Source organism: Heterodontus francisci, chromosome 32 (assembly GCF_036365525.1).
Source record: "Heterodontus francisci isolate sHetFra1 chromosome 32, sHetFra1.hap1, whole genome shotgun sequence".
In the NCBI taxonomy this organism is placed as follows: Eukaryota; Metazoa; Chordata; class Chondrichthyes; order Heterodontiformes; family Heterodontidae; genus Heterodontus; species Heterodontus francisci.
Genome location: NC_090402.1, coordinates 21,297,139 through 21,325,061, shown reverse-complemented (window position 1 = coordinate 21,325,061; position 27,923 = coordinate 21,297,139). Strand labels below are relative to the sequence as shown.

The following is a 27,923-nucleotide window of genomic DNA, read 5'->3' as shown; positions in this document are numbered from 1 at the left end:
GGTTGCATTTCAGTCTTGGAAGTTGCTGCAGCCAGTGCATCTAATTTGTCCAGATAGCAGATGTATGTCTGGATATTAAATGTAACTAAGAGATTAAGGTAGATCTAATTTGTATCTACACTCAGCACTGAACTAAAATACAAAGCAGTAATCGCAGCAAAGAAACTTCATGCGCAAGGAAGAAACTGACTTGAAAACAAGAAAATTTGTGATCAGTGCAAGGTTCTATGTATCCTGTCACAGCAGAATCCATTTTATGTGCGTGAATGGTCTTGTACAAATGTTATCAAACCAGTCAGAAAAGTTATGATTATTGAAAATGGCCTGTAGCAGCTGTACCATTCCAAATTCCATTCGTACTTGTCTGATATTCAGAGAGCTTATTTGGCCTCCAGATCACTACTTGCATCATAGCTACATTCTTACTGGATCAGGTTTTGGGGTCTATCTAACTCAATCCAAATAATTGTACATCAGCTGACCCACAGGGGAATCTGATCAAAAAATGATCAAAGTATGAATTTGTTTGCAGATAATTAATATGTATCATTTCTAGTAGTTTGAATATTTACGGGAACTTAATTGGCTTTCCATCATTATGGAGAATAATGGATACTTGATTGTGAGTTACAAGGCAATAATCTAAAGTTTCAGATAACCTCATAAACCACAAGGCCAGAACTTAAATGGTTTATAATTGCCCTCTCCAATTTGAGATTAGATTACAGATTTGAACTCACTCCCACCAATTTATGTGCACTTACTGCAATCTGTTAAACTGTATTCATGCTCACAATGTGGCCTCCTCTACATAGAGTCATCGAGTCATTTACGGCACAGAAGGAGGCCATTTGGCCCATCGAGTCCATGCCAGCTCTCCACGGAGCTATTCAGTAAGTTCCACTTCCCCACAGAATCCCTGTAGCCCTGCATGTCTATTTCCTTCAAATGGCCATCTGATGTCCTTTGAAGTCATTGATTGTCTCCGTTTCCACCACCCTTGTGGGCAGCAAGTTCCAGGTCATTGAATGCAATGTAGATGATTGCTTTGCTGAACACTTCCAACCTGTCCACAAGTGCGGCCTTTGTCAATTGCCACTTCAATTCTCCATACCACTCTCACTCTGACCTCAGTGTCTTTGGCCTTCCATACTGTTGCAATGAATCTAAGAAAGAACTTGCATTTATATAGCGTTTTCCATGACCTCAGGACCAATGAAGTACTTTTGACATGTAGATATTGTTGCAATATGGGGAAGCACAGCAAGCTCCCTCAAGCAGCAATGAGGTAAGTGACAAAATAATCTGCTTCTTTTGAGATGTTGGTTGAAGGATAAATGTTGAACAGGACACCAGGAGAATTCTGCTAGTTCTATTTGATTAACACCATGAGATCTTTTAAATCCACCTGAAACAGCAGGTGCGCTGTGCACACACTGCTCATTTAAGCCTCAAAATTGCAATCGGTCTTATTTACATTATAGGACCTCAAATTGCACATTACTGGTCTCCTGTCTGGTTGCCTTTCTCTAGAACTTAAGCAAGATGGCGGCAGTCCAAGTGCCAGCGTAAATGGGTGCTGACTGGACTCAACCCCGTTTTCAAACTTCTGCTATTCTGTTTATGCCAAGCAGATGCCTTTAAAACTGGTCCCTCTGTGTAGTAACTTCAAAAAGGCGGTCATGTTAGAATCTCTGCTTATTACACTTTAGTTGACTTATGGGCATATTTCAAATCATTTGCTACCTACCTAACATAATAAAACCAATTTGACATAGAGAAGAAGCGTTAATCCTTTTACATGTGCTCATTCACACATTAGCTTTAATTGCTGTAAATGATGTTTTGACCATGACTATAATACTCCAAGATTACATTGGGGTCCCATTTCATGGGAATTTCTCAACAACATTAATAAGTGAAGCCAAAACAATGATTATAGATATATCTTTCCTGCTCTAAATGGTGACGTGATAGTCAAATCCATATTTTGTTAGGTTTTGTCGACCAAATTTTCTTTTTACATGTGAGATTTTTTGATTATCAAGTTGAGGTTTGTTAACACTGGGAAATTGAACACTTTCCATTTTGGGATCTGGGTTTGGTGCTGAGTAAAGCTCCCTGCATTCAGCCCCAGAAATGTGACTCAGTCCCAATTAGATTTAGATTTAGAGATACAGCACTGAAACAGGCCCTTCGGCCCACCGAGTCTGTGCCGACCATTAACCACCCATTTATACTAATCCCATATTCCTACCACATCCCCACCTGTCCCTATATTTCCCTACCACCTACCTATACAAGGAGCAATTTATAATGGCCTATCTACCTATCAACCTGCAAGTCTTTTGGCATGTGGGAGGAAACCAGAGCACCCGGAGGAAACCCACGCAGACACAGGGAGAACTTGCAAACTCCACACAGGCAGTACCCAGAATTGAACCCGGGTCACTGGAGCTGTGAGGCTGCGGTGCTAACCACTGCGCCACTATGCCGCCCAGATTGCAGAATTGCAGAAGCACAGCCAGTACTGTGACAATTTCCATTTTCCACATCATTTTTTTTTGACTGAGTGCTTATTAAAGCAAATTAGGGGCAATTTCATGCCCACTAGTAACTGGATAAGACTGCCTAATTTAGGACCCCTACAGGCATCAGACAGCAGAGATTTGCATCCCTTGCATCTGAACCTGATTTTCTGTATGTCCCAGAGGCAAGAGGCTGCAGCATAAACCCTGCACTTTCCAATCTCTCAAATCTATCTTTCAGAGATTGATTGCCAACTATTTACTTTTAAGTTTCTATTAAGTGTAATATTTATGTGGCCATCCAAAAGAGTCAATGTTGAGAAGTGAAGCATTTTTCCACTTTTAGCACACACTAACACCATTAAAGGTTCTTGATAAAGGTATAGCGCAGCTTGGTGCAGAATAATGCCCTCTCTACTCTGTGATTTTTTTTTCAATCAGCAACGATCCTTGTGGTCTCTGGATAAGACTTGTGGTATATGATTCCTTTTATATTGATCTGAAGCAGTTTCTAATGTGTAATGATGTGGGAGTAGCATTATAACACAAGAGTCCTGTTTGAAATGCACTCCCAAGCACAATAAAAGCAGCAAGTGTGAGGCTATATCCAGTAGATGATTTCACTTCAACTGGCCTTGCTCTGGAGTGTAGTAAAACTCCAGCTTGGTGCAGTCCATGTTTAACTTTTCCAAAGACAGTCCACTGGAACCTCATACACCAATATTAAACTTGGTCTGAAGTCTTTTTGTAATGTTAGGAGAAAGGCAACACTCTTGCCTTCACTCTTATAATGTTACAAATTGCTCACCCAGGGAGCGCAACCTTACTCATGACTCCAAGCATACGTGTGAGGAACTGCTTTGTCTCTGAGCTCAATGTAACATGGTAATTCATGTCTGCTGAGCTGTGCATCGGACTTAGATTCTACAGTGTAATAAAGAAAGAATGAACATGCATTTATGTAACACCTTTCCTGACCTCAGGACATCCCAAAGAACTTTACAACCAATTAAGTACTTATTTATAATCACCATTGTAATGTTGGAAATGGGACAGTCAACTTGCATACAGCAATGCCCACAAGCAGCAATGTGATAAATTACCAGATAATCTGTTTTAGTGATATTGGACAACCAAGTGCCAAGTTATAGGTAGCTTGTGCTACAGATTCAATCCTATTAGAAATTAGCTTAACAGCTCTCAGACTTACAGAATCAGGACTTGTGCAGCCAGAAGAGCCAGGGGACATTCATTCCAACAATTCAGACTGGATCTGAGTCTATGTGAAAGCACCGTGTTCTCACCCAAATGAAATTCAATCCCCTTACTTTCACTTTTCTGATTATCTATAGAATCATTCAGCACAGAAGGAGGCCATTTGGCCCATCATGCCTGTACCAACTCTTTGAAAGAGCTATTTAATTAGTCATTATGGCACAAAAGGAAGCCATTCAGCCCATCAAGTCCATACTGGAACGTAACTGTGACCCTGATGTGATAGTCCACTCTCCTGCTTTTTCCCTATAGTCTTGCATTTTTTTCCAGTTTTTATATAATTTTTCTTTAAAAATGGAAACATTGAATAAATTTGTCCAGATGATCAGAAAATTGATTTTCCATATTTTCCATGATAAAAACATCATGCCACAGACAATTATTCATCAGTTTGTTGGGCATAGTATAAGGTCAGCAGAAGCTGGATTAACATTAGTGATTTACATGCAACATAATTAATCTTCCAGCGAGTTAAAGCAACAGCGACAAATAGTTCTGATAACTTACAAGCAACTACTGAAAATACCATTCCTCCAGGCAACAAACCATATGCATTTACAAAGAGTGAAATATAGTGAAGTTGAAGTTTTATGTTTCCAGCTTATCTTATCTATGTCGGTGTGAATTAAGTTGGAAATCTTTAGGGACTTGGTGACATAGCAGTCAATGCCTTTATCATTCTAGGACTGTGCGCCTTTACACTCATGTTATTTGAGATAATAACATTGGCCATGGGATCAGAGAACTACTCTTCAAAACAATTCCTTGGGATCTTTATGTCCACCTGAACAGGTCTTGGTTTAAAAGTCTCAACTGACAGAGGGCAGCTCCCATCATGTGAGTGGGCAAATGGATTTCAGCGCAGGTAAGTGGCATCCATTTTAGACTGAAGAAAGATAGATCCAAGTATTTTTTTTTAAATGGTGAAAAACTGGGAATAGTGGAGGTCCAAAGAGAACTAAATGTCCATGTACACAAATCATTAAAAGTAGTTGTCAGGTACAAAAAATAATCAAAAGGATGGATGGAATGTTACCCTTCATATCGGAAGGGCTAGAATATAAAGAGGAAGAAGTTTTGCTACACGATACAAAGCCACATATAAAGTACTGTGTACAATCTGAGCACTGCGTCTTAGAAAGTATATATTGCCCTTAGAGGGAGTGCAGTACCAATTTATCAGAATACTACTAGGGCTCCAAGGATAAGCGTATGAGGAGAGATTGCAGAAACTTGTATTTCCTGGAATATAGAGGTTTAAGGGGTGATTTGATCGAAGCTTTTTGGATTTTGAAAGGAATTTATAAGGTAGATAGAGAGACACTTATTACACTGTAATAAAAAGCAGAGCCAGACATTTCAGGAGCGAAATTAGGAAACACTTCTTCATACCAAGGGTAGTAGAAATGTGGAACTCTCTCATAAAAGGCAGAAGATGCCAGCTCAATTAATATTAAATGTGAGATTGATGTATTTTTACTAGCCAGGGGTATTAAGGTATCTGGATCCAAGGCAAGTAGATGAAGTTAGGGTACAGATCAGCCATGATCTCATTGAACGGCAGAACAGGCTGGAGGGGCTAAACAGCCTATTCCTGTTCCTATGTAGCACTCCTTCCGTATCTCATTGAAGGGTCAGCCTAGGTAATGTGCTCAGACTTGAGCCTCTAATTCAGAGCTAAGGGTGCTGCCACTGAGTTAAGCCGACACAACATGAAAATATATCATTCAGCGTGTGAAAAAGATAAGCAACGTTTCGGGCAAGTCTTATCACTTTTACCTTAAACCCTCCTTCCTTTTCAGATGTTGATCCTCATTCTGTATATTTCCAGTACTTCCTGTTTTTATACTCGGGTTTCAATTTTTAAGCACAGGAATATGTAGAAATCTGGTTTAGAATGGAACATAATACTAGTGGCTTAAAGTAGCGGCGTTTTCATATAGCCCTATCATTACAAAGTGGCTAATCGGTTCTGAGGTACAATATATTTGGATTTGCTGGAAGTCTGCCTATGAAAATGAGAACTGAAGCATCTAATTATATTCTGGACCACTGGGGCCTCTTCACTCCACAGCTTCCTAAAGAATTGCAAAACTTCACCCCATCCTGTTTTCCCCTTTTTCCAAATGTAATTGCATTGGATTCTATTAAAAAGTTCCATTGATACCAGTTCTCTAATATGCATTTATCTGCAGCTTATCAATTGCCATTTCACACCTTGCTCACTTCTTGTGCGAGGGATGGGTGGGGAGTCATCTTGCCTCTTTATATAGCTGGTTTATCAGAAACAATAAATCCTTTTAATATTGATCAATTTGTGAATTGCATGAGCATCAATGATTGAATGAATAGGGATTAGACAATTGATTTTGTCTGAAACCAGTTGGATTCAGGACATGTACTGGTATTGATGCACCAGGTAGCTGCCATTGAGTAACTAAACATCTTCTCTCGCTAGGTGAAAAGTGGAAATTATTATTGTGAATACCATGCAACATATTCGGGCTCGGAAGCTAAGCACAGTTAAATTGGTTTTATACAATATTTTCATGATGCAGAATTTGGCCTCAAGAGGCCTCAGAATTCTAGATGTGCTGTAGCTACCAGTCTCCAGTATCTGAGGAATGTGATCCCATTCAACATACTGGAATTATACTGCTGACTGTGAAGTGCATTGAGGTCAACCACAGAAGAGATATATGTGTACTTCAGCAGATGCAAAGAATTCCATTCCCTGAGAAGTTCATTTTAATGTTAGAAAAATGTAGTTGGGAATATTTACATTTTCCGAGCAGTTAAAATATTAAAAATAAAACTATAAAGATGGTCTGGGAGATACATTGGATCCCTTACTAATTTCAGGATTGGGTTTTGCACTATCCTGAATTCAGAGAGCACTTGGTGCAAAATTAAACTGAGAGGCAATTGGCAGTTCAACCAAAAATAAGAAGTGCAGATGATGGAAATCTAAATTAAAAACAGAAAATGTTGCAGGCACTCAGTGGACAGGTCAGCATGTGTGGAAAAAACAGACAACAACAACAACTTGCATTTGTATAGTGCCTTTTAATGTAGTAAAATGTTCCAAGGCACTCCACAGAAGTGTTATCAAACAAAATTTTACATCGTCATATGAAAAGATATTAGGACAAGTGGCCAAATGGTTGGTGAAAGAGGTAGGTTTTAGGGTCATCTTAAAGGAGGAAAGAGCGATGGATGGATTTAGGATGTGAATTCCAGATGTTAGGGCCTGGGTATCTGAAAGTAGAGCCACCAATGGTGGAGCAATTAAAATTGGGGATGCACAAGAGGCCAGAATTGGAGGATGCAGATATCTCAGAGAGTTGTAGGGCCGGAGGAGTTTACAGAGATAGGGAAGGGTTAGCCATAGATGGAAGTGAAAACAAGGATGAGAATTTTAAAGTCAAGTTGTTGCCGGACTGAGAACCAACGTAGGTCAGAAAGCACAGTGACGATGGGTGAAGAGGACTTGGTACGTGTTAAGATGTGAACAGCAAACAGTTAACATTTCTGGTATGGGCCCTTCATTAGAAGTGCATGTCCTGTGTTTCGTTAAGGATCTGAACACCATTTTACTTTGGTATGATCTGGATTCAGATCAGAGCCTGACTCCCAAGTTACGGTGCCATTTTGTTTTGTTTAGGATGCAACTAAAATTGCTATGAACTGACAAAACAGTGGCAGTCAGATCTTATTTTTAAATCACTCGGAAATAGTTGACCTTTATAATACTGGGAAAGTGGTTCACAACGTAGAAACATTTATGCACAACAGTAATGCTTTTAGGTGTAAATTCCAAATGATTTAATATCCAGTGATTTACTCTCTTGATGCATAGTAATCAATAGGTCTAGTTTCAACCAAGGATAATCTGAAACAGGGCTCCAATTAATCCCTATTTCAGCCCTGTACTGCCCCCTGGGGGTCAAGGCGATTTGCAGATGTTTGAACAACCAGTTTGGAAAGGTGAGAAGCCAGTCCGCTTTTTCACACTTTGTCCATCTCACCATATTCTTCTTCTTCGCTAATTAACAAGTCAAATGGTGCCGATTTAACACACTCTTGTCTGATGGAAAATCTTAAATGCTCCCAACAGAAATGATGATTGTGGCCGTGGGTCAGCAAATATTTTTTCAATTACTTTTAATTCCGCTTAAACGTAACAGGAAGACACGAAGAAGTTTAAAAATAGAACCGTCAAAGTTTATGTATTTGTTAGATTTACATTATGCCACTAACCTCCGAAGTACCAGTAACTCTTGAACAGTTTTAGTGAGAATAGGGTCATTACCTAAGGTACTACTGATTTTATGTGAATTACATTAGTAAATTGCAGCGTAACTAAGTCCGGGGTGAAATAAAAATGGAATGCAACTTGATTCGATTACTTTATTGCGCTCTTAAATATAATTTTGTTGGTATTTTCATATGTGTGAAATATGTATATTCAGGAACAGTGAATGGAGCAGTTGCAATTTAATATGGGGTCTATTTTGCTGTGGGTATTTTTAAACACCCAGGACTTGGTCAAGTGCGCCTACAGTGCCGTAAAGATCCAGGAGATGGCACCAGAGGAAGCTTATGTAGAGGAGCGGTTCAAGGTTCTTGCGTTCACTATTTTTGTACCACTTTCCCTTGTGTTTATGGTTCAATTGTTGAAATAAGTGATATAGTATTTACTTCGATTTGATTGTCATATAAAATGTGTGCCGTTAAACGTTACAAGTGGAAGCAGAGTGATGTTTTTGTAAAAAAAAATTGTACTAAACAAATTTCGGATTCTGTGAAATGCTACAAATAACCTAGATTTAATATGCTAACACTATTATGTAATACTCAGTTGATTCATTGTCTGTTTGCAGAGCTTTTTGTACAATTAAAGGTTTATTTTTTAAAATAGTGTTTATACTTTTTGCGAAATAGAACTTTTCTGTGCTATTTCTGTTCCTGAGCAGGTGTACAGTAGCAGCTACTGGGTCGTAATGAATACTGTTAAGTTTCCAACTGTAAAAAATGCAGAAAGAGTTGGCGAATGAAAAGAGGAATATTGTGCTTTCAGTTCGTGTCCTGACAACAGCCCAAATCTCGTGTTGACTGAAATTTTTTTATTTATTTTCAAAATATACTTTATTCATAAAAATCTGTAAAAATTGCATTCCCAAACAGTTTAAAACAGCATCAAGTCAAAAAATACAAACAGTGCAAAGATGATCAGTTTCCTTTTATACAATTATGAGTTGCCTCACAACCCTTCCATTTCATTGTCATGCCATATACATTTTTATCTTTACAGCACACAAAATTTTCCAGATACAATTCGAGGGGTTTCCCATGGATCCAGCCCCTCAGTTCAGCTTGGTGGGGGGACCTTACACTGTGGTCTTTCCCCATTGAGCCTTTGCTGCGGCTGCCCCAAGCTTTAGTGCGTCCCTCAGCACGTAGTCCTGGACCTTGGAATGTGCCAGTCTGCAACATTTGGTGGTGGACAACTCTTTGCGCTGGAAGACCAGCAAGTTTCGGGCAGACCAAAGGGCGTCTTTCACCGAATTGATAGTCCTCCAGCAGCAGTTGATGTTTGTCTCGGTGTGCGTCCCTGGGAACAGCCCATAGAGCACAGACTCCTGTGTTACAGAGCTGCTCGGGATGAACCTCAACAAAAACCACTGCATCTCTTTCCACACCTGCTTTGCGAAGCCACATTCCAGGAGGAGGCGGGCAACCGTCTCTTCCCCACCACAGCCACCGTGGGGGCATTGTGCGGAGGGGGCGAGACTTCGGGTGTGCATGAAGGATCTGACGGGGAGGGCCCTTCTCACCACCAGCCAAGCTACGTCTTGGTGCTTGTTTGAAGGTTCTGGTGATGAGGCATTCCACCAAATGACTTTGACGGTCTGCTCGGGGAACCATCCGACATGATCCCCAGTCTCCTTTTCCCGTAGGGCCTTGAGGACATTCTGCGCAAACCACTGCCTGATGGACCGGTGGTCAAAGGTGTTTTCCCGCAGAAACTGCTCCACGAAGGATAGGTGGTACGGCACGGCCCAACTGCATGGAGCGTTCCGCGGCAATGTGACCAAGCCCATCCTTCGCAACACCGGGGACAGATAGAACCTCAGCACGTAGTGACACTTGGAGTTTGAGTACTGGAGGTCTACACACAGCTTGATGCAGCCGCACACGAAGGTGGTCATCAGGATGAGGGCCACGTTGGGTACATTTTTCCCGCCCTTGTCCAGAGATTTGAACATCGTTTCCCTCCGGACCCGGTCCATTTTAGATCCCCAGATGAAGCGGAAAATGGCTCGGGTGACCGCCACAGCGCAGGAGTGGAGTATGGGCCAGACCTGCGCCACGTACAGCGACAACGTGAGCGCCTTGCACCTGATGACCAGGTTCTTACCCAGAATGGAGAGAGATCGCTGCCCCAACATGCTCAACTTTTGTTTTACCTTGGCTACTCGCTCCTCCCAGGTTTTGGTGCACGCCCCGGCCCTTCTGAACAATATCCCCAGCACCTTCAGGTAATCTGACCTGACGGTGAAGGGGACAAAGGACCGATCAGTCCAGTCCCCAAAGAACATGGCCTTGCTCTTGCCGTGGTTAACTTTGGTTCCCGAGGCCAGTTCGAACTGGTCGCAGATGCTCATCAGTCTGCGCACGGACAGCGGATCCGAGCAGAAGACGGCGACGTCATCCATGTACAGGGAGGCTTTAACCTGAGTGCCTCCGCTGCCTGGGATTGTCACCCCTCTTATGCCCGCATCCTTCCTAATAGACTCAGCAAAGGGTTCAATACAGCAAACAAACAAGACCGGGAAGAGAGGACAGCCCTGTCTGACTCCAGATTGGATCGGGAAACTTTCTGATTCCCACCCATTGATTGAGACTGCGCTACTGATGTTTGTGTGGAGCAGTTGGATCCAATTGCAGATTCCCTCCCCAAACCCCTGTGAAATTGTTGCAGAATGTCTGGTATTTACTTGCGGTTCCATAATTACTGCCCTTTGAAAGCATGCTTCAAATTCCTTTTCACACCTTAAGGTGGAAAGGGTCATGATAATGGTTGTGATTAAATATTAATTACTGTTTAGCTCACAAATCAGCCTGAAGCTTTTCCATAAACTCAATCACTAACGATGCGGGTCACGAAGCATCTGTTAAAAAGTGATGTACTTTGATTGGAACTGCGTCGTTTGAATGTGAAAAAGTACAAGTAAACGCAACGTAATCTCTGATTTAATAAACAGTTCCTGCGCATATCCTAATATTGCTTCATTTGAAATGATCTCAAACAATTTTACAGCTCAGCAGACTGCGCTTACACGTTTGAATTTTATGTTCAGATTCTATTGCAAAGGGATATATTAAAGTTTTCAGATTCGCGCGGGAAGCTGTGTAGGGATTATTTATCTTGTTAAAGGGTTTAAAAAATGCACGTTTTGAGTTCATCATCCCGCCTTTGAATTTCGTTTGAAGGGTTGTTTTCAAACACTTAATCTAATAGTGGCTGGATAATTAAATAATGGAAAACACATTTGTGTCAGACACTCTTGAAATAAAGCCTGCATCACAAGACAATACTCAGTTAAGACGCGCGTTCAGGTATTGCTTAGTGAAAAGTGGTTGAAGTGTTGTTCGATTTAACCTGCAGGTCCGCAAAGATTTACATTAAATGGCGCTAAAATAATGAAAGAGTTTAACGGCAAATATGGAATGTTGTCCAGAAAGAACTTTTTTTTAAAAAAAAAGTTTGTAGAAGTTAGCATTTAATCGGTCGCGTAAATGAAGGAGAAAGAATTTTGATAACCTCAGTTGGGGAAATATGTGTTTCTTCCGCGATGCAGAAATCGGGAAACCTCGCTTCTTCGAAGTTTTAGAAATTTATTTTGTTGTATTCCCTGCAAATAGACATTTAAGAATGCGGAACCTTTTTTAAATCGTCAACGCTTAGCGATTCCTAGTAATCCCAATGAGATTGAATTGGATTCATTGTTTTAATACCTGGGACCAGGATCTTCCTGCATACCTCCCTCTAGTAGAAATATTAGATGGTTTCAGGTGAGAGGCTCATTCTGTTCAGAGAGAAATGACCCTTCGTTAATCATTAGCCATTGATAGCAAGTGTTCGATATATCACTTTCATTGTATCTTTGTGAAGGCGTGAATATAACTGGAGAGATAGAACCACCTTTTCTTGCATTCGGGACGATAAGTAACTCGCTCTGGTGCAAACCTGGGTTCCAAACACTTCCTTTTTTTTAAAAAAAAAAGGACGGCGTTTCATTTGAACGCTGCAAACGACACGAGTAACAGACTGGGTAATTATTTGAGCTCCAACGATTAATCATTATGGCTGGGCTGTGCCTTCCTCATAACCGTTCAGTTATTTTCATGTCACCGGCTAGGCTGGGCTGCTATGCTTTTAGAAAAGAGGTTTTGTGTCATTTCTGAATTGCCTCCCAATCGGAAACAAAACTGAAAGTTCCAGAAATAGTCAAGTTTATGCTTCAAATCACTGTCTTAAGTTAGCTCGTTATAATTGCCTGAAATGTCTCATCCACAGATTGGGGATCTTTGGAGAGTAAAGCGTGTTATTTAATTGACTTGATACTTTCTCCTGAACTAATGAGGGGCTCTTTGAAGTCGAGTAGGTTTCCAGAGTAAAAATGGCCTCCGTATTTCTGAAGGTTAAAGCCTAAAGTTTATCCTTAAAAGAGCAGCACTGGTTTTTCCAATGATCATTGTCTGGGTATTTGGGTCATTTCTCAATCCGCTAACTCGCTATATCCGGACCGGGCTTCACACAACTTCCCCAGCGGTGACCATCAGATTTTGTTTTAAGGTGCAAAGCGAGTTGTTCATTTATAGGGTTTTAAGAATTGATGAAAACGTCATAGAGGGTTCTGACGCGAGGCTTGAAAGTCACACAAGAAAGCTCTAGAATATGGGCGGTCTGGGATTTGGGGCAACTCATCTCTGCTCATTGCAGAACGGGAGATGTCTGCTCTACGGGGACGGGCTGTAACGTGGCGCAGGTGATGTATCTAAAGCTACTGCTTCTGTGGAGTCCTGCAAGACCATTGACGTAGTTAGTGTCCAAAGCTGGCTTTCAAACACAAATGGTAAGACTCAGTGATGCAAGATGCACTGTTTTTAAAAAGGCTTCAGTAAACCCGTGTCACTAATCTCTAGTTGAAATTCTGGCTAATTGGTTTTAGTGATTTCAGTGTAATGCTGACACGCTAATTTGGAAGCGGGTTTCTTTAGTTTTGTACAGCGGATAGAGAGCAGGGAAGAGGCCGGAATTATAATCGTTCAGTTAATCATTTTGGTTTAATATCCTTCAGGTCTGAGGTTAAATCGGGAAATGGTCTGATTTGCTTCACCCCCCCCCCCCCCCCCGTTTTGAATTGTTAGGCTGAGTGTTGATTTTTAAGCAATCTCGAATTCGAATTTCACGAATCAATCCAGGATAACTCCTCAAATCGGGAATCTAAGGGGAAAATATAAGGAACTGACCGACAATTAATTGAAGTCAATCTTCATTTCATGTAACCTTGGTGGAAATAAAAGTTAGATTCCAGTAGATCATTCAATATTTTAGAGTTTGGACTGAATATCCCATCTCCCCCAGGAAGCAACTTTAATCTCACTTGGACTTTTCTGTAATTGAAGAAAGGTTAATGAAACACAGCGAGCGACCTATAGAAAATTCAGACATGATGACCATTAAGCCTAATTCAACACAAGGGATTGAAACCATCATCGCAATGGGATTGCGAAGTAGTATGGGAAAAGCACAGTCCGATCCCAATGCGGGGTGAGAAATAACCGCGCACTAATCACTATTTCATCAAAGCAGCGTTCATAATATTTACTCCATCCAGTCACTTAGCTGTTTCTGTCCGGTTTGGGTTTAGCCCGTCCGAATTTCAGGTGGAGAGATTTTATAAAAATAGTAAAATCTCAGCAGGACCCCAAGCCTTTCATATCCAATGTCTCGGGGTTCGTATAAGTTTTACCGATTTGATTGAATAGTTAAATGACTGAAGTGTCGTATTAAATCCCATCCGGTATCTGGTTGTGTTTCTGATCACCTTGCAAACTAATTGTGTATTGGATTTGGTCCACACAAGATTCCAACTCTTTATATCTCCAGCAATTGCAGTAACTGCCATGAGTGCTCGTTGTTCTCTATCGTACTGCAAATTTTGCCTCAAAAGTTTACTGGGAACGACCCCAAGAAACGTTTTATATTGCAGCAGTTTTCTAAGTTCCTGGATGGCTCTGTTCAGCCAGTGACCCTATCGACAGCACCCGGCGGTCCAAGGAATTAATAATTTGAAATGCCAGTGCAGTGTAATATTACAACGATAACAGGTCAAATAACAGCAATAACTCCAGGTTAGTGTCTCACCTTGACACTCGAGCAAATTGACTGAGTTTATTGGTACAAGTCCACATCAGAAGTTCACCTGTCCTAAACTCCAGCACTAGCCCCCCTGTACAAGTGTCTGATGTACACCCCCCCCCCCCCCCCCGGTTATCCAACAGCGGGCTATTTTACAGTTGAATTTCGTGATACAAGGAAAAAGATGAATTCTACATCCGTCCAGAGATGCACGTGTCCCCCTTGCTGTCCGTCTCTTCCTGAATCTCGCTCTAACTCTCCCACCCACCCCAAACAACATTTAAATCTCGATTCCAAATCTTCGCCCATCAGCTATACAGAAAGACCGCAGAATAACACTCTACACTGATGTGATCGTTATGAGCCTCACCTCTGCTTAAAGTCGCACTCGTAAGATAGACTCCCCACTCATCTTTGTTGCTTAAATCCACATTCAAAACCCCTCGGTTTGGGCACACTTGTGTCGAGAACTTGTGTTTTAACGTTTGGATGGCTTGGATTGGGCGAACTGATATTTACTAAGTTCCTTTTCTTTCTGGTGTGGAGAGAGCTCTTCACTTCAATTCCCCAGGCGCACACTTCTATCATGACTGAGGTGGCACAGGTGTTCACTGCTTTCGATCTCGTTCACTTTAGTCGTCCCGGGTCGGACCTTGATCCAACAAGAATAGCAGCCTTGTTATATTGGGATAGCAGCCTACCGTCCCGCTCATCCTTACTGTTCCAGCTGTAGTTTGCAGCGATCAACCGGATTAACAAACCCTGCTTTGCTCCACAGGGAACATTTAATTGTCAGAGTCTTCATGAAATCTAAAAATCATCATTCTACCTGTCCATCAAAGGGTTGGAGAATTGGTTTGATATTTGCACTGTTAAGTATTTTGGAAATAGAAACCCAAGAAACCAGAAGAATGCGTTTGGAAAAACTTCCCTATGTACTTAGATATTTATGAGCTCAGTGCGACAGACGGAAAACGCCTGGGATGCCATGTTTTGTCTAATTGCAGAATGTTAATATTCCTTAGCAATACCGTTCATTTTCCCGTCGCATACTTACAGCCAAAATGATGCTTGCCGTGCTTGTCATTTTTTAAAAAAAGACAAGACAGATAAATTATGATGGTGTTTGGCTAACGTTTAGAATTGTTCTTTCGAATTGCCTGGTTAAAATCTCAAGTCAGGACAGGGTAAGGCTGTTCAGTCCAGAGATGGGTTCTTTGCTCTGCAATTTGCTGTTTGGATGTTGCGAGGTCTCCGCCCCTGACCCAGAATCGGCGCTTCACTTTTGACTGCTTTTTGGGGCCTATTTACCTGTTGGAAACAGTTTGTGATTTTGTTTTACAAGATGTTAAGTGAATGAGCTTTTTTTTGGGGGGGGTGGGGTTTATATGTCCTCTCTCATTCTCCTTCTACCTCGATACAAAAGGCTCGTTCAATATTAGTTTGATCATCTCAACTGTATGTGCACATTTTGGTGCATTTCAATTATTTCACTGATATAAAATGCAGGGGTAAAACAAAGATCCCGGGCTGTACTCTGGTTACATGAATACCATTCATTGAAGCAACTCATGTTATGGAAGCTGGCAGAGCGTCGAGCCTTTGAAGTACTGTGCAGATTAATCCTGCATGTTTTGACTTGACATCATTGACTTTATTCGGTTACATTTTTGCAAACTTGGCTTCGGGAATCAATTAAAAATGTTCAGAATGCAGTCTTTATAATTAAGATATAATGTGTCTTGTTTTGATATCGTCAACTAGAAAATATTAAACAGAATTCCTCCTGGCACATTGAACAACAGTTCAGATAAACAGGGTGGGACTTGCACTGAGGCCCTTGTCTCACAGTAGCCCGTGAACTTTGTATTTTCGATATATTTGACCAGGCGGTCTGATTTTTTTCCCCCCGCAGCATGGTTATCGTCACTGAATCATTCAATAAAAAACGTCTCAAAAGGGTCGATAATTTCAGGTGTCACAGGGGGCATGCAGCACGTTATCTAATTCGTTTTACAATTTTTAAAAACTATTTTACGGCCATAAAGGGAACGAGGTTTTATAAATCTATTGTGTCATCAAGAAATGCAGTCCCATTTTAAAATGGGCAGTCTGCTCAGGATGTTTTGCTCTTAATAAATTGATATATTATCCGACGTTATTTCGTGTGCAATGTGCTTAATTTCTGTTTAAAATCGCAGCCTAAATTTTGAATGCAAGTTCTAAATTACGTATCAAAGATTGGGTTAAAGTTGAGGTACCTCGGCTTACTATCGAGTGCTAATGTCAGCACTGATTGACAGCTTTGATAATTGTAAGGTGACAGGGTTGTAGAAAAAAAGTATGATCTGTAAAACTCGAGTGTACTCGCAGATTGCACAAGTGAGGGGAGCACTTTGGTCAAAGACAAGTAGGAAAAGGGATGGTGGATACACGGGGGAGAGAGAGGACTGTCCGGGTGACCCCGCCCTAAAGAGCTCTTAAACTTTTACCAGAATAATGCGGACATTTCAGTGATTGCCTGTGTATCCTTCTCGTGTGAGGCGGGTAGCGAAGTGAACTATAACATTTAAATTTGAATGGGAATATTGCAAGGATATAAATGTTTTAGCACCCCTTGCTGTTAGGAGAGATATTCCTGGACACACACTATATCTAACCTGTCGCCATAATATGGATTAAGTGTTAATTATATCCTACATTCCCTGGTTGCCCTCGGGTCCATTTATTATGTTCACCTCAAGGCTGTCTAGCGAAAGGACAGCAGGCCCGTGAGACGAATGAGTATCACAATGATCATTTAAACAAAACGCCCAACATTTAACTCCATTCGCTCAGTTGTGATACTGGGCAGGACTCTCCTTATCTTTGACCAAATTCTCGATTGATATCATTGCTCCACGACATTCATGGGCTAATTGTAGCCTCACATTCGATTAACCTCTCACTTGCAGACCCAACGGGAGTTCCGCAAAATTCTCATGCTAACACTGTGTATTGGAATTAATATCTCTGTGGAAAGCAGTCTAGGCTGCTCTCTCAGCAAAGCAATAGCCAAAATATATTCTTATTGTCAAATAGTTCTCCCAAGTGAACTTTTCGAAAAGTTTGAATCGATTTATTTTAGCCAGTTGAAGCCATGTCCGGGCAATATTGGCTGGCTCTGCGGCAATTTCCCGATTTGGTTGGCTGGGACACAACTCTATGCAGGAGCACACCACAAAAGGCGGCAAGCCCTTCCTTTCTTAAAAAAAAACTACTACCTTTTATTTTAACAATACTAAATTTGTCAAAAGTCGAGAAACATGCATGCAGTATTTTTAAATGTATTTTCTGCCTACCCTCCCATCTTATTCATCAGCCAGGGGACATATAGAACATGCTCCGAAAGCTCAGCTAATACATGAAAGGAGCTTGGGGTGATGGCTGAACTTCCCATTTTATCTGTCGGCAAACGCCAAACCTTCTCTAGTCACCTCTCCATAATAGCATAGCCCAGTTTATTTTGCTCTTGGCCAAAGCAAAGCAGAATAAATGAGTTCCTTCTACTTGGCTCTATGATCAGTTCGGAGGCTCTGGTCACTTTGCACCGACCCCGTCGCTGCGGAAATGCAATCTGAGTTTCCAGAAGCTTCGACAGACCAACTCGGCCTTTTAAAGCACAGCTTAAAACTAGATTGCTAATATACCTGAACCCGGTAGCAAAGTTAACTGAGTATGAAGCCACTGTTATTACTCTGTTCTAGTTCAGTTTCCCGGGGAGGGGGACAGCTTGGGTGCACTCGATTCGGCTCTTTTATGGCAGCAGATTCTCAGATCCCGTGGGAAAATCCGCAAAGGAGGCGGCTGCCAGGTTGCATGTTGGAGCACGCCTCAGATGCTGTTCCTCCGGCATCAGAACTAAAACAAATGGCAGTACAAGATTGGCTTGAGGAAAATGTGCTCTGGAGAGAGAGGTTGCTGAGCTGATTTCTAATCCCTACATCCAAGAGACTTGATTGAAAAGAGCTTGGGGTGACACCTGACTTTGCTCTCCATCCTGTACATATAGTATTCTTCTTCGGACTCCTTGTCTCGGGAGACAATGGGTAAGCGCCTGGAGGTGGTCAGTGGTTTGTAGAGCAGCGCCTGGAGTGGCTATAAAGGCCAATACTAGAGTGACAGACTCTTCCACAGGTGCTGCAGATAAAATTGGTTTTCAGGGCTGTTTCGCAGTTAGCTCTCCCCTTGCGCTTCTGTCTTTTTTCCTGCCAACTGCTAAGTCTCTTCGACTCGCCACTCTTTAGCACCGCCTTTATGGCTGTCCGCCAGCTCTGGCGATCGCTGGCAACTGACTCCCACGACTTGTGATCAATGTCACAGGACTTCATGTCGCATTTGCAGACGTCTTTAAAGCGGAGACATGGGTGGCCGGTGGGTCTGATACCGGTGGTGAGCTCGCTGTACAATGCGTCCTTTGGGATCCTGCCATCTTCCATGTGGCTCACATAGCCAAGCCATCTCAAGCGCCGCTGACTCAGTAGGGTGTATAAGCTGGGGATGTTGGCTGCCTCGAGGACTTCTGCGTTGGAGATACGGTCCTGCCACCTGATGCCAAGGATTTTCCGGAGGCAGCGAAGATGGAATGAATTGAGACGTTGCTCTTGGCTGGCATAAGTTGTCCAGGCCTCGCTGCCATAGAGCAAGGTACTGAGGACACAGGCTTGATACACGCGGACTTTTGTGGTCCGTGTCAGTGTGCCATTTTCCGACACTCTCTTGGCCAGTCTGCACATAGCAGTGGAAGCCTTTCCCATGTGCTTGTTGATTTCTGCATCGAGAGACGGGCTACTGGTAATATTGAGCCTAGGTAGGTGAACTCTTGAACCACTTCCAGAGCGTGGTCGCTGATATTGATGGATAGAGCATTTCTGACGTCTTGACGTCCTGTATATAGTATTCAGCACAGAAAATGGCCATTCGGCCCAACAGCTCCATGTTGGTGTTTATACTCCACACGAGCCGCCTCCCACCCTTACTCCATCTAATCGCATCAACATATCCCTTCTGTTCCTTTCTCCCTCTGTATGTTTATCTTAGCTATCCCTTAATTGCATTGTCGGCGATCGATGCATCGCTGGTGGCAGGGACTGCTCTTGGGGAATTTGCATTATGCATTTTAAGGGATACGGTGAGAACGCGGGTAAGTGGATCTGAGTCCACGAAAAGATCAGCCATGATCTTATTGAATGGCGGAGCAGGCTCGAGGGGCCGGACGGCCTACTCCTGCTCCTACTTCTTATGATTATATAACCAGTAGACCCGAGTTATACTGCAGCCTGCATCTTCTAGTGTACCCTTTGACCCCAGACCTTCAGTGAGCAGTGACTACATTTGAGTGTTAGCAATAGATAGAAGCTCTTTAAGCCGTTCTGTCGTTTTCCACTTCCCTGCCTTTTCTCCACATCGCGCAATGTCTTAAATTCCCGCTTATCTACCTCTCTTTATGCATCTGGATTGACTTCTAAGGCCGTCTTAACCCTTCATGTGAAGATTTTTTTTCTGCAGCAGGGGAAGCATAATCGGCAATAAAGACATGGAAATGTACGTTTTTGAAATTTGAATCTGATGCTTCAATGGGTTTTCCGGAGAGTTCCCATTTGTATCAGTCGGAGTTGTACCACAGCGGTATAAATCCGAAGTGTTTCAAGAATACCTACTCGGAATAGTCTGCCATTGGTTTGCTCCCGTGGTCATCGAGCGCCTGAAAGAGTCAATGACTCTCTCCATTTAATCCAATTTACACAGCTGCGCATCTCAAAATGGTTTGCATTGACTAAATGTGTAAGAACAGGGTTAACTGCATAGCAAGTATCATTACCACGAGGAATGATATGATGCTGTGTGAATAATTACAATCACCAGCTCCTTTTCATGCTTAACACGATTTCACTTTCTTGGTATTTCCATACAGATTGTCCAAAATTGAGGTTATAGATTGGCGCATTAAAAAGTTGCACGGATGTGGATAAACGCTGGCGCTTTTATTCTACAAACAACTCTTCATCCATGTTACAGGAACAGACTGAGAGCCATAGCTGGGCTGAGACTAGAAGCAGCCCACAGCATTGAGGTGCTCAGCGAATTCCAGGCAGGGGGAAAAAAGCAAAACTGACAACACAAACAAGGTAAACTGCACTTCCTCCTTCCTGTCCCTATTCGTGAAGAACCCAACTGTCTTGAAGGACCTTTATCAATATATCTTTCTTAAAATTGAACCAACAAGACGGTCGCCGAAGTGTCACCTAACAAGAATCGGTACACAAGTGCCCCTTCAATACTAATACTCCATTTTATATACAGCCTTCAGGATGTAAGGTCGTCCCAAAAATGTAATCGCCAAGGAAGTGGTTTTTTTTTTAAGTGTAGTCAATATAATGTTGGAAACCAGCGTATATAATAGATAACAATCAAACTAAGCAACAAGAAATGGATTGAAAGTTTGGCTTTGGGTGGGTCAGTCCCAGATGTGAATGCAAAGGGCGTGTGACTGTTAACTGGAGCTGCTCACACACGCTGGCTATGGGACTCCAGCTCCTCCCCCAGCTTTCCACTGGCCAATCACAGTCTCGGCCCCGCCAGCTTCTTTCCCGCGCTCCAGCCTGCCCCACGTGACTCTGCTCCAATAGAACTTGGCCACCCAGCCGTTTCCCGGGCAACGTGAATCCCTCACATTTCATGTGGGCGGGGCGCTGCCCAGGTTTGTCAGCCAAGCTCACTTTTCGAATAGTGGAATCTCTAATAAAATGCTAATTCCCGCGCTGCAATAGGAGGAGGTGTGCCAACCTGTATATGATTATAATTTTGTTCTGTCCCTATTAAAATATTCTGACGCATAAAATTACAAAAAAATGTAACTTAGTGGCGCAGTGGTTAGCACCGCAGCCTCACAGCTCCAGCGACCCGGGTTCAATTCTGGGTACTGCCTGTGTGGAGTTTGCAACTTCTCCTTGTGTCTGCGTGGGTTTTCTCTGGGTGCTCCGGTTTCCTCCCGCAGCCAAAAGACTTGCAGGTTGGTAGGTAAATTGGCCATTATAAATTATCCCTAGTATAAGTAGGTGGTAGGGAAATATAGGGACAGGTGGGGATGTGGTAGGAAGATGGGATTAGTGTAGGATTAGTATAAATGGGTGGTTGATGGTCGGCACAGACTCGGTGGGCCGAAAGGCCTGTTTCAGTGCTGTATCTCTAAAACTAAAAACACTCACATGTCGAGGCTTATTTTCTATTAGATTCGTTTCGATTGCTTAAATGCTACTATGCAAATGACAGTTACATGACATTGCAATCACTAGGCAATATTTTTGAGTATATTGTAACCGATTGCAAGCCAACCATACGGTATTGTTCTTAGCTCAACTAATGTTCAATAAACTGCACATAAACCCGATTGTCAAAAGTCATACAAACAATACGGCTTGGCCACAAGTTTCCGGCCTTCATCAAAGCGTTGCTGCTGAAAATGTATTGATTCTCCTAACAGGCGCTTCTATTTCGTTGCTGGCATTCGTTTCCATTCGCTAAAGCGATGGTGAAGATGTTTAAAAGGTAGCATCTGCCTTCAGCCTCAGACTTCCCAGTCCCTCAGCTATTGTGACAGTAGCACCGATACTATATTGTATTCTACAATGTGGCACTTCTAAGAAGCTACATCTCATTTATTGACTGGGTGATATCTTCATATTTTGGACGTGTAGGATACATTAAAGTCTCAAGTTATAACTAGATCTCCAAATCCGCACGAAAATAATGGAAATTAAAACGTTGATGTATATGAAATGTATAATAATTTAGTTTAATCGGATTATCTTTTAAGTATGTTTGTGTAGACGAGAACACCATTAAGAAGGCAATCGGGTCGCAACGCGCGGAGATCTCCGATACAACTTTTTTAACTGTCCACGTGTGAGAAACTTTACATCCACCGATAAAATCGCGTGCTCACTCGGCGTTTACTTTGGTAAAGCTCAGCTGAATTGGTTCTGTCAAAATTTGATTTCCAGCAGGGTCCTAGCACGTTTTTCCCGACCGACAATATCTCGATTGATGATGCGACTGTACTGTATATAATCCCTCCTTTCCGGGGGAGTATCCCCCACCCCTCTCTCTCACGCACACATACACACAAAACACCCAATAACATGCTCTTGGCCAAAAGGATTTCGCCTTCCTTCCATTGGTATGTGATCTACAAAAGCGAAGATTTGCAGAGAAAGGAAGGCTCTCTTTGTGTTTGAGTATTATAACACTTCTATTTTCTATTGTCATCGGGACAGGTCGATGTATTGGCGGCACGGGGCCAGCGGGGGGCGCTCTGGTCCGGTTGCGCCTCACTGGTACAGTTCAGTTGCCAACCTGCCTGCGGGAGAGCAGATGCGTTTCAAGAATTAAGGTACTGTAATGTCCCAGTTACATTCGAAACTGCCTCTGTACTTTGATACAGTAAACTATTTTCCTATCCATTGCGACTAGTCAGTGCATAATAATTCGCTATAATCACAAAATGACATTTTAGTTGAAATATACAAGTCAGTTCATACTGCCTTAGAATTAACGCTAGTGATATTTATTTTACGATTGAATCTATTGATTGATTTAGATAATGGTTTGTAGTGAGAAATGTTAATTCCACAAGATTGTGTATTTAGCGCCGCTACTTTAACGCTGTAATATTTCCTGGAAATGACAAGAGCAATGCAAACGTTTGAACACACACACAAAAAAAAACTGAGAATGCAGTACACATTTTGTAAATTAAATAATATGGTAAGACAGTTAGCAGATAAAGAGTGCAAAATCAAACACTCAATCCAAACGTTTACAAGAACAAATTAGAGGCCAGGGTTTGGCTTTATTAGCCCGCCTTCAGTTGTGGTTCTCAGTTTCAATTTGTTAAAAGATAATGACTGACTGTAACTAAAAGCATTTCAAAAATATGCAGTCCCACGGTAAATAAATAAATTCTCGCTATGGTCTTGCCCTTTTCCCGCTGATATTAAGAATGTTGATGGGTAAAATGTACATTGTGTTTCGAATTTACATGCACCTACAATTTGTCACTTGTGTATTTTCTTCAGCTGCTCTAAAAAGTGGACGGTTTAAACAGTTAGAAATCGCCTTAATTCTTTAAATTTATTCAGAGGATACAATAGAATATTGCAACTGAATGTAAACGTGTGGAAGGGAAAATTACACTTAGTCAACGGAAGCAGGGGGAATAACCCATAATTTCTGACCCTAGATATCTAAAGTGCCTTAAACATTTTTTTTGAATCGGGGTTATAAATCCGCCGAGTTCTCATTTACCCAGTTTTCTGGGCAATATGGCAGCGAAATATAAGGTCTTTTTTTTGGGAACATGCACCGTAGGTTTCCTTAAAGAAATCGTTTCAAAATCAGGAACGATCATGAGATGATAAAACGGCGTGTAAATCTGACAGGATGGGAATGTCGGGGGATTATCTGAACTATTATTTTCAAGAGTATATTAAAAAAAAACTGGGGCAAAATATAATTTAAGTAATTCAAATTTATTTTAAATCCCTTACATTTTAATTTAAAAAAATAAGTTTCTTTCCATTCGCTACCTAACAAAGTACCCATTACAAATAAATATTTATTAAAATAAATGTGTAATTTTTATGATCTTTAAATAAGCAGACGATTTCCCCAGGATGCCAATTAGAATTTAATAAGCGCGACACCCCCCTGCCCCTCTCGGCCTGGATCAGCCTCGACTATTCTGTGAGCGTGGATTATATTTAGATAACCTTATGTGAAATGTCGCCCATTCAAAATGGATTTTGTGGTGATTTAACATCTGAAGATACTGTAAGATATTTTCCAATTCAGCATAACCCCTCTTTGCATGAAAATATTTCTGTTTTGTTCCGTTGACTCCTGGTGTCCAGCTTCCGTTATAAACAAGTAATGGAAAGTAAGTAATTTTTAATTAAATAAAAGCAATTGTTTAGAGGCTGCGGAGAGACCCAGCTCTTGATTAACAATCCACCTCTGACTGTGCCGCTGATTTTCTGCCCGATCAGCTCCGGCTCTAAAGTAGCATTGGTGGTAACACCCTGGAATTCACCTAAACTACGGGTTTAAAAAAAAAAGGGGGCCACTTTCAGCTGAATTTAAAGCGTGAAAGCGGCCCAGTGATGTATAAAAAAGCCCCTATTATTTAACGCTTGAGCACTAATGAAGTGAAAGAAAACGAGTCATCTCAACATCACCCATCCTGCACCTTTGCCACATCAATCTTCGGGCCATGGAGCAACTAAGTCATTTTAAAACGGTGCATAATGGGACTTTCTAAGCACATTATTGGAAATAATTTACACTAAAATTAATCAAAGGTATTTAAGTATAATCATTTATTTCAAGAATTTTAAAAAATGTACACCCTTTTCAGAAAAGGGACAATTGCTGCTACATAATCACCAAACCTCCGACACTAATATTACACCGGCGTCTCACTCACACCTAGAGACACATGCAATTGATGAAATTCAGATGTATTAAAGGAAGACAAAAAAAAATTAATTGAGATTACGACTTTCAAATGCCAAATGCTCAGCTGGAAGGAATAACAAAGGGTATCTTAAAATGAACATCCAGATTGCTTCTAAATGTGAAAGGCGTTGTTCTTTTCTTTTATTCTACTCTCCTTTACAGACCTTCCCGGCAGTTTCAGAAATTCTATTTTTGTTTTAAAAATTGGGATAAGCTGCCTGCGAGTACAGATTTCTGATGAACATGAAATGTACAAACCACGACCTAAACTAAAACGGAGTGGGCATTCTGCAGCTGCCCGGAATCTAAGGGCATGATTGAATATTATCTCAAATCCCCCGTTAGTGTCGGAAAAAATGACAAACGATCCCCGCGCAAGGCGCTGAATACTATCTGAAAATCCATCTATGCATATTTCAAGCAGGGATACTGGCTGCTCTGTGATGCTTGTGTTGGTAACAGGATCCTGAGAGTAATCGTTCTCGCTTCCCTGAGCTGAAGGCACTGGTTTTGTAGGCGATTATCGCTGCCCCCAATCGCCAGGTGCGATGTAAAGCGAGTTTAGGACTGGGATTTTCCTGGCACAGAAGGAGCCTGGTTGTGACCTCCGAGTTCAAATGTTTTGTTTAATGCCAGCTAGCATCCCTGACTTGTAATTATTAAATAACACATCAAATGTGAAGTTTTAAAAAAAAAGTACCAGAGACTCATTAGCCCTCCAGGCACATTGGTTTCAAGACTGTACGCGCATCAAGTTGTCCGAACAATAGAATGGTGAGCTCATTGTTGTGGGAAGCTACAGTCTTCGGTGGCTTTGAGATTTCGACCGAGTGTAGCGGGAATTAATGAAGTCTTTAAACGTGCGTTTTAAAGTAAACATTAACACATTTGCCTTGAGTTAAATTAAAGAAAGCCACCTTAAGGGGCCACGATATTAGTACGAGAACAACTGAATGGCCAAAATAAGACTTGTTGGGTTTTCTCAATACTTGAGAGCTCTCACCTTTCACATCTGCAGTAGGTCTCTGGGCAGCAATTGGTCACGTTTAACGATTTCCTTCCCTGTCATTTTAACATAAACAAAAACACAGTATTTCCGAAACGATTAACTCGTCACTCACGCCAGTTCACATTTCCAGGATAGAAATGCGCACTTGGCCATAGTTATCCTGAAATGTTGCCTAATATCTTATTAATACTTATGTTCTGTTTCAATCCTGTTGCATTTTGCTCTCATTTTTCGTTTTCTTTTTTCACTTGAAGCAGGGAGATGTAAAGTGTAGCTTTTAATGAAAATAAAAGTGAAATTGTTCCCACCTGGTTTGTATGGAGCTCTGGCGCCCTATTTATCGCTGGAGCTGTCACTCTGGAGGCGGCCCCGTCACCTCGGCGTACTGTTACAGCGGGCGGGGACACGTCGAAATGTCGAGGGGGGCGCAGCGCCAACGTGCTGGCGTATGTATCCCTGCGCCGGGCTAACCTCCTCCCCCTTTCTCCTCCTCCCCCCACCCTTTCCCCTCCCCCTCCTTTCAATCCCAATTTCTATACCCACCCGCTCCAGAGAACGCTCCATGGCACATTCCCACCCGAGCACCAGGGAAAACCTTCACCTCGCTTCTTGGGATTTACTCCTAGTTAATTTCCTCCCTGTTTTTTTGAAACAAAAAACCCGAGAAGGTTGGATTGCAACTTTGTCCTAGTGAGTTTCAGCCTGTGCCCTTCCTTCCTCACTGTGTTCCCTCAGGTGCTAATAAGTACGTGTTTATTTAAGAGAAGCCTTTTTACTGATGCAAGTGCTGATTTACTTGTAGTGCAGCGATCAATTACCCACGAATACCAAGTTAAAAGGCTTTCTCCCCCTCCCTCTTACTTTCCCCCCCCCAACCCCCCCCCCCCCCCCCCAATCTCCTGTGCATGTGAACGTATATAGGAAATAGTTTGTATCGATTGTGCTAAAGTTAGCATTAAAGTTGGAGCTGAGAGTGTTGGGAGCCGCCGTTTTGTGCTTGTATATAGTGATCATAAGGATGGCTCTCGCAACAGGTCCTGAATCCCTGGATAGGTGCTTCAGCAGAAGAGAAACGGAGTGCCCAAAGATGCTGGACGGCATAAAAATGGAGGAGCACCCGTTACGTTCAGGTCCTGCTGCCCTGGGAATGCTACTGGGTAAATAAAGTGTTTATAAACTTAAAAGGTTAAAAGTAAGCGCCAGTCATTAATTGCTGACAGATCGCGATTCAAGCCATTGCTGACTTTCATTTGTAACCGGGTGCGTGAAATGAATAGATTTCAATGAAACGCGGGGTCAATGGCACACATTTAATGTGCTGAGGATGTCAGGAAAGCAGCAATTATGCACAATGTTGTGTCTTTATGAAACTACATTTGAGAAATATAACATTGCTGCAAGTAGCATTGTAAATATTGGACTGACTTTCTGCTTTCCAACTCTAAATTGCTTTGCTTCCTAAAGCCATTTTAAGCAGTGACACTTTCTGTAGAGCTGCCACCGAACTAATAGCATTCTCAAGCAAAAATAAAACTCTGGGCATAAAGGTGAATCGGGTTGATGCAGATTGATGCTTTGTTTGGGAACTGGTCACTTGCGTTTCGACTAATGTTAATATCCAAAGAACAGTCATGATGCGGCGAGGATTTTTTCCCAATACTTTTTGTTTGCTCCTACAGGGTCTGATTGTAAACATAAAGAAGTATGTGACGGTTGCCAAAGACCTATAGAAGATCGCTTTCTGATGAGGGTCAACGGAGCTTCGTGGCATGAAGATTGTTTGCAGTGTGCTGTGTGTCAACAGCCTCTCACCAGGAGCTGTTATTTCCGAGACAGGAAACTTTACTGCAAACACGACTATGAACAGTAAGTTTGTATACTACTTCTCGTTTTAAAGACTGCAAGGAGACTACCGTTTATTTTTTTTTGTATGGGCCACGGTTTTTATGGGGCCTGGTTCGATATTAAAGCCGCAATTTTCGATATTTCTTGAAAACCAGTGAGCTGATTTCCCCCCCCCAGAAAATATTGTTTCCATGGTAACTCTTGCTACCTGGTCAGTGTCATTAACTGAGATTTTACCATAACGTTTTTACTTAGGGGTTGTTCTTTTAAACAGGGTGGA

General features: G+C 41.9%; 1 protein-coding gene across 4 annotated transcripts in view; it reads left to right on the top strand.

The window, feature by feature from the left end:
• The first annotated feature begins 22,585 nt into the window (after positions 1 to 22,585).
• LOC137347693 (LIM/homeobox protein LMX-1.2) overlaps positions 22,586 to 27,923 on the top strand; it is a 223,417-nt gene continuing 218,079 nt past the window's right edge. The window contains exons 1-3 of one of the 4 annotated variants that reach the window (XM_068012450.1): positions 22,586 to 22,666; positions 26,833 to 26,955; positions 27,478 to 27,664. In XM_068012450.1, the coding sequence (XP_067868551.1) occupies positions 26,886 to 26,955; positions 27,478 to 27,664 (257 nt within the window). In that variant the 5' untranslated portion in view covers positions 22,586 to 22,666; positions 26,833 to 26,885. Of the gene's footprint in view, positions 22,667 to 26,389; positions 26,489 to 26,736; positions 26,956 to 27,269; positions 27,346 to 27,477; positions 27,665 to 27,923 lie in introns of those variants that run through there. The other 3 variants (XM_068012448.1, XM_068012447.1, XM_068012451.1) reach the window with 3 other exon arrangements.